The sequence below is a fragment of the Penaeus vannamei genome, chromosome 22, assembly GCF_042767895.1.
Source record: "Penaeus vannamei isolate JL-2024 chromosome 22, ASM4276789v1, whole genome shotgun sequence".
NCBI lineage: Eukaryota > Metazoa > Arthropoda > Malacostraca > Decapoda > Penaeidae > Penaeus > Penaeus vannamei.
In genome coordinates this window covers 24,867,651-24,875,150 of record NC_091570.1, presented here as the reverse complement: position 1 = coordinate 24,875,150, position 7,500 = coordinate 24,867,651, and the positions used below count along the sequence as shown (strand labels likewise).

General features: G+C 40.6%; 1 protein-coding gene across 1 annotated transcript in view; it reads left to right on the top strand.

The window, feature by feature from the left end:
- Positions 1-21: 21 nt before the first annotated feature.
- LOC138865742 (mucin-5AC) overlaps positions 22-7,500 on the top strand; it is a gene marked incomplete at its 3' end in the record, with an annotated part of 37,224 nt that continues 29,745 nt past the window's right edge. The window contains 2 exon segments of the mRNA XM_070137050.1: positions 22-110; positions 228-945. Coding sequence (XP_069993151.1) covers positions 22-110; positions 228-945 — 807 coding nt within the window.

The window sequence follows — 7,500 nt, the reverse complement described above, 5'->3', positions numbered from 1 at the left end:
GAGTAGTGTACCAGAGGCCCCATGAAGAGTCGGGAGGAAGGAGAACCAGACGAAATAAGTGCCCGAAAGATCCCCGAGGCTTTCAGGAGGCTGTGGGTGTGCGAGCGAGAGTGAGAGAGCAAGCATTGTTGGAACCCTTTCATTTGGTGCAAATGGCGACTTATTATGCATTAAGATGAAGTTCGTCCGTGTGGAAATCTCCGTGATAAGACCATTACGCGACGCAGGAGGGAGCCGAGTGAGCGCGGAGGCGTGAGGCTCGCCGGCATAATGGTTTGCAAGGACGAGGTGTGTCTGTGGTTTAAGAACAATGAGCCGCACCGCCGCCTCGAGCTGCTGTGCGGGCTGCTCAACATGTGTCTGCCGCTCGAGCTTAGGTTCGTGGCCTCCTGCGTCGAGGACCTGGCCAAGCGGGACAGCCACGACCTCAGGGAGGCCCACTACAAGGCCAACAACCCACACGAGGTCGCCAAGCTGGAGAACCTACTGGACGAGCGGACGCGGAGCAAGGTGATCGTGTTCATCGCCCTGCTCACTGCCAGGAACCACACCTGCTCCAGCCGCCTCTTCCAGGCCATCGCGGGCGCCCACCAGGTGCCCCGGGGCGTGGGCGGCCTGGAGGACGGGCGGGCGGCGCGAGCGGAGAGCGAGGCGGAGGGCGAGGCGCGCCCTGGCGACGCAGAGGGCGACGTGCCCGAGGCACAGCAGGTGCCTGACCCAGTGGGCCCTCAGCAGGTGCCAGAGCGGCCAGGGACCCAGCAGGTACCCACTGCCTATGACGCCGACTATGTGAAGGAGATGCTGCTCATCTACACGATGGTCCTGCACCACCCGGCCTTTACCTTTGAGCAGAAGCGCATCATTGCCGAGCTGCACACAGCCACCCTTAGACTGGAGGAGCAACTGTGCCAGGTGCTCTCCCAGACATGTACCACCACTTCTGAGGTGAGGTCTGGGGACCAGTCTTGGTTAGGTTGGCAGGGGTTGTGCCAGCATTCCCTTGGGTTCTCTCTATGTGTTAGCAGAATGATTTGTTAGGAAGAGGTGTATGTACAGGAATGTGTGTATATCTGCGTATGCGCGTGATGTAGGGAAAGAATTGTCATATCACAGACGATTATTAAGCAGTCATAGAATATTCAAATATTGCTCAGGATTTGTATATGAAGGTTTATATTTTGAAGAATTAATGCCATGATTAAGATTTACTCCAGAGTATTTTGTAGTGTTATTTTAGTTTGAAAATAGCAATAGGATGGTGTTATTTACATGACTGTTGTGTATGCAATGAAAAGAATCACTTTTTTACCCGACCATGATCCATGGAGTGATGAAAAATTGTTGAAGACCGCGACGCACCCTCGCAGAGACTAAGTTCCAAAAGGGGGGGAGGTGGTCCTCGCAGAGCCTAATTTCCTAGGGGGAAGGGAGGGAGGGATGGGTAAAATTACCGCAGATAACAATCAGGGTTACAGTAAAAAAAAGATATGGAATGGTTACCTAAACTGAGACACTTTTCATCTATGGCAAAAGGTGCACAAATCAAAAACAAAGGAGTTACACGACAGAGAAGAGAGAAGACCGACCCATCTTTTTCCAAGTCCCTCGCCATGTTGACATCGTGAATTTAAACAAAATTGTAACCAGTCGACTCATTCTTGCGCTCTGTTAAGTAGTTCATGTATTACTACACCATTGTCAAAACGATATTTGGCTAATTATCAGTGTCTGCTGTTCCACATATATGCTTTCAAAGGCCTTTGTTAATGTTGTTATACCTCATTTTCATATTTCAAGATTTATTAGACAGTGATTTAAGGAAATCGGTCTGAAGCACCTTCTGCGCAGGCGTATTTTCGCGTTCCGCCACCAGGTTTGACAGGACAATTCCCAGGGCAGTCCGGTGACAGGAGACCGGCGAGAAATGTTTCGGTTTTGGTGTTACGTCGATTCTAGGTTGTTCTTAAGACTATATAGTGGAAACGAAGAAGAAAAAGACCTTAATAACTGTCGCAGTATGATTTCTGAGGCCATCAAGTACCGCAAATCCCTCCCAAAAAAGCGATAAAAACGAAGCAATCCACGATCCACAATAGACTGAAAGAAGCGAAGGAAAATTGACAGTTCGGTCTTTCGATATATGTAGGTATTTGGTTTATTGTTTACAGTAAGGATGTAGCTCTATCTTGCCGTACATACCGAGGTGAAGAGAATGTGTCCTGGGGGGTGTTGGGGGGCTTGCCCCCCCATCAACCCTCCCCTCGGGCAGTGCCCAAAGGGCATGCCTTGTCACGGCACCGTAAATTGTTAGGTTATGTTGGGTTATGGGTTAGGATGTTTTTTTGGGGGGAGGGTCTGGAAGGTGTGAAATCCCGTAATTTTGCCAAAAGATGGGTTGGATTCCCGTAGAGTTTTTCAAACTCTGGTGCATCGGTGCGTAGACTTTCAAAGGTGGCGGACATGTCAGTAGAGTTTCATTAGCCAATTTTTTAGCGTTTTTTGTGCTAGTTGTACACGTTTCTGTTTGCTATTATTCTTATTTAAGCCTGTTTTTTCCCATAATTTCCCTGATACTTTATGCCCTCCCCTGCAAATGGGACTTAACACACCAAGATTGTTGGCTGTGATTGCAACGGAAATGATTATCAGATTTATTCTCATCACATGAGAATAGATCTGATGATGTAAATATTGTCTGGGGAGTCCTGATTGTCATAATCGTAAAATTAACCAAGGGATGAGGGGGAGAAATCAAGTTCACGAAGCTCCGTTGGGGGGGTGGGGAATGCACGATGTCAATAGCAACCTGTAAATATCTAATTAAAATAAATACTACTCAAACATTATAAAAATTGTAATTATAAGAAAGACGAGCCTAAATTTATGCTACGGCAACAATAGAAAGGCCGTATGATAAAAAAGACGATCTAAACTTTGTCCAACGGACACCGAATGAAACACCGCTTGAGTAAACAAGCGCAACTCGCAATGCGTACGAACCCGATATCCGATACACAAATTTTTCACAAATATGAAATGTTATTCTTACCAAAATAACGAACATAAAATATCAAATTCATTCCCACCCCTCCGCTTATTCGCACGATGTCAATTTATTTTAAAGATTATTGAACAATATACAACTCATACCGTCACTTTGCAGACGAGATGTGGCGTGGAGGAATTTATGAAATCTTTTATTCTCAGCCGGATACAACGTTTTTAATATTTGCTTGGCAAAGTACCCGGCGAAGTGAAATTGCATCTAACTTTTCTATTATCATTTTAAAATTGTCAGCTGTCGTTGCATTTGGGGCATTTAAGGGCTACCGATATGAGGGCATGCGACCGGCATATTCCTCCACAAATTGTCAGTACCTACCTTAAGAAATATGTTTGAATAACACTATTTATCCATTATGATAAAAGGTACACTATTTTTTCAATTGTATTTAAAACACCTCTAAATATGAAACAAACATTGAAACAAATATCTTTAACTTACCACACCGCACACAAAAATTGCTAGGTCCTTGCACGTCAAGAGCTTATCGGAAAGTGTTCAAGTAATGAACATTGTGTTTTTCGGACATGGGAGGTAATTAAAGTAGAGGCAGTTACGTTGTTACATTGTTAACAGTCAATCTACGTTATGATAAGGAAATTATTAATCATGAAATATATACATTACAAAGAACAATACTTGAAATGTATTAGTATAAAAGGAAGAGAGGAAATGTTAGTAGAAATAGGATTAAATAATGGATTAAAATATTAGTAATCGGTAATGCTTCCAGGTTGGTTGAAAGTAGTGCAAAGAAAACGTGACGTGTAGAGAAAACGCGGGTATAGAAAATGGACATACAGAAAACTAGACACGTATAGAAAACGAGTTTATAGAAAATGCAGACATAAACAAACGACTCTGCTGCAGAAGGTTGATTTTGACTTAGTCTCTGCGCGGTGCAAGAAATTCCGTTCTTACGTGCCTGACAATCATGTACACAGTGAAGGAATTTAAGCTTGCACACCCAACTGTCATGTACATCGAAGAAGCTCCCCGGTATAAGTGGAAGACACCAACGTGCATAGATAGAGGGAAATGGACACCGCCATCTAATAGAGTGGAAGAAATAGAGTGGGATAGAACTTAGTTTAAGCTGCAGCGGCCTTATAGTCACCACTAAATGATGAAAATTTAATGTGCGGGCACTGCTCAAATTCAAAGTCCAGCAACTTTTTTACCTTGCCAGGAATAAGAAAACACCGACCGCTTAAATCCTTACTGCGATGCTGGAACTAGCATGTGTGTTACTACATACTTGTCAAAATGATATTTGATCAGTGTCTGCTTTTACACAATTATGCTTTTTGAAAATCTTTTATTAATGTTGTTATACTTCATTTGCATATTTTAAGATTTATTTATACCCTTGTTTAGAATCATCTGTATTGAGTGTTTCACACTTTCTTTCGCTAGACACATGTTGACACCTCACCAGCCCGCTCATTTCGAGGTAGAACACCTGTGAGAAATGTTGGTTTTCTGGTTTAGTTTTGATTTTGGATTATTTTTAAAGACTTGTACAGTGGCAATGAAGAATAATTAGATTTAATATCTAGGTCCATCAAGAGTTCCAAATGATGAAAAAAGTGATTAAATTGGAAGCAATCCAGACAGTACAAAGAAGCAATGAAAACTTCACGTTTCCAGATATAAAGGTATTTAGTTTATTATTTTCCGGTGTTAATGCAGCTCTATCTTGTTGTACCTACCGAGGTGAAGAGAATGTGTCCTGGGGGGTGTTGGGGAGCAGAGCCCCTCCCATCAACCCCCCCCCCCCCTTGAGCAATGCCCGAAAGGCATGCCTAGGCATGGCAACTAAAATTGCTATATGTGTGAATTCCCATAGTTTTTGCCAAAAGGTGGGTTGGGTTCCTGTAGAGTTTTTGAATTCAGACGTGTCAGCCCGTGGAATTTCAAAGATGGCTGTTACATCCATTGAGTTTAATTGACTGATTTTAACTGTTTTTTGTCCCAGTTTTACACACATTTTATCAGTATTCTTCTTATTTTAAGCCTGTTTTACCCAATAATGTCCATGGTATACTTCATGCCCTCCCCTGCTAAGGGGACTAACAAATCAAGATTGTTGATAGAGAAATGGTACATTTTCTGAAAGATTCATTCACATAAGAAACAAAGCTGAAAATTGGTGAAATCATTGGATTTCCTGCAGAAAGACATGAATTTTTACAACTTAGTCTCTAGGAGGGTGTTTTGCTCTCTGTAACAAATACCAAATTTCTTATTTGTGCACTCGACCCGTGTACAGGGTACAGGGTTTTTCAGCTTGCTGGGATTTAAGAAATGATGAGCATGGTATGGGGGGGGTGCATTCAAGAAAAATGATAAAAATTGTGTCATGCAGGTCTCAACTTCGATGAATTATTCGAAGTGAAGCACACAAAGATAGAAATATCCTTTCTATGGTATTATTGTGGACAATTTTTTTCAAAAATTTAAATTCATGTGCTCTTCATAGAATGTTAATTCATTTCAACAATTCTCAGTATCCTCTGTCTTTTCTCTTTCAAGATTTAGTTTTCTTTTATATCTCCAGATTCCATATACATCAGCTTCTGTAGGATGATCATTCATCTTGTCAATATGCTTGTTTTAAAATGTAAAAAGAGAGTAACTGAACAACATTGATACAATGAAACAGACCTCTTATTTAAATTCATCCGGATTAAAGCAGTGGCATACAATTTTTCAAATGTATCTAGGGTCACTTTTACAACAGTTGAAATCAATAAATATTCAAATTAACCAGTATAGATATGCCAATAATTGAAGTATGTTGATGTAATAACAATGACAGAGGTGCCACAATCACCATAAGCTGGCTGCCTTGTTGTCTTTCTCTTACAATATTAAGATTTCGTCACATTTTGAGAAAGTACACATACAGTATTGTGCAAAAGTTTTTAAACTCCTCAATATACCAGCATTTGTTAGTAGCACTTTCATATCCTAATCAATGGAACCAAGTGCTATTGCTTTTATACTTGTTTAAAAAAAAAAATTGTTTTTCTGTGGGAAATCCAATGATTTTGTTGATTCTTGTTGGTGTTGTTTCTTCTGCGAAGGAATTGTTGAGATCGAGTCCCATTTCTCCATCGATGTTCGTGATTTGACAGTCCTGATAGCAGGGGAGGGTTTGAAGTATATCGTGGAAATTATGGGGTAAAACAGGCTTAGGTGAGAAGAATTAAGAACAAAAATAATTAAAACCAGCACGAAAAAATGCTTAGGATTGGTCAATGAGACTCCATAGATGTACCCACCCTCTTTGAAATTCTACAGACTGACACGGCAAAAAAAAATACTCACCTTTTCGGCAAGCTCTACGGGAATTCCCACATTCCAAACCCCCAGAAAACATGCTGACCAATAAACCAACCTAGTCCAACTATTGATGTTGCCGCATGGGGACACTCCTGGGAAACATTCTCTTCACCTCAGTATGTACTGCAAGATAGTGCTTGTTCACACTGTAAAATGATAAACCAATACCTTTATATCTGGAAACATCAAACTTTTGTTTAGTTTCTACATCTGAATTGCTTTGATTTTTATCTCTTTATCTTTTATCTTTTATCTTTTGAGGGGGGGGGGGCACTTAAGAATAGTCTTAAAAATAACCCAGAATTAACACAATACTGGAAATGCAATATTTCTCACCAGCCACCAGTCATAGAGTGTCCGGCTTCAAACCGTCAAACTTCGTGGCTAGCAACTGAAAGATGTGCATATCATTCTAAATAAGTGTTTAGATAAATCTTAAAACACATAAATAAAGTATAATGACATTAATAAAAGATTTAAAAAACATAAATGTGTAACAGCAGACACAAACAATTAGCCAGATATTGTTTTTACAATTCTCTAAACTGTCAAACTTCGCAGCTAGCAACTGAAAGTATAAAATGCTAGATGTGCATTTTATTCTAAATTAGTGTGTAGATAAATCTTAATATATGTAATTAAAAAAAAAAAAAAAAATCATAAATGTTTAACAGCAGACACAGAGAATTAGCCAAATATTATTTTTACAAGGGTGTAGTAACACATAAACTACGTGGGATATCACAGTAATGAGTTATGTGGTCAGTGTTGCATTATTTCTGGCAAGGTAAACAATCTGCATGACTTAGAATCTGAGTATTGATATGCAGGGTATATTTTCGTCATTTAGCGGTGAATATGAGGTCAGTGCAGCTTAAACTATGTTGTATCCTATTCTACTTCTTCCGCTCTGTAAGATGATGTCCATTTCCCTCCATCTCTGTGTGTCGCTACAAGTAACCAATATGCCAAATTTTTTGAAATCGGAAAATAACTGGCTGGGTGACAAAACTGCCTTGTACACCACTGCCATTTTTCCTTACTGTCTGTCTCTATTATTGTCTTCATCCAATTATCTAACAGTAAAT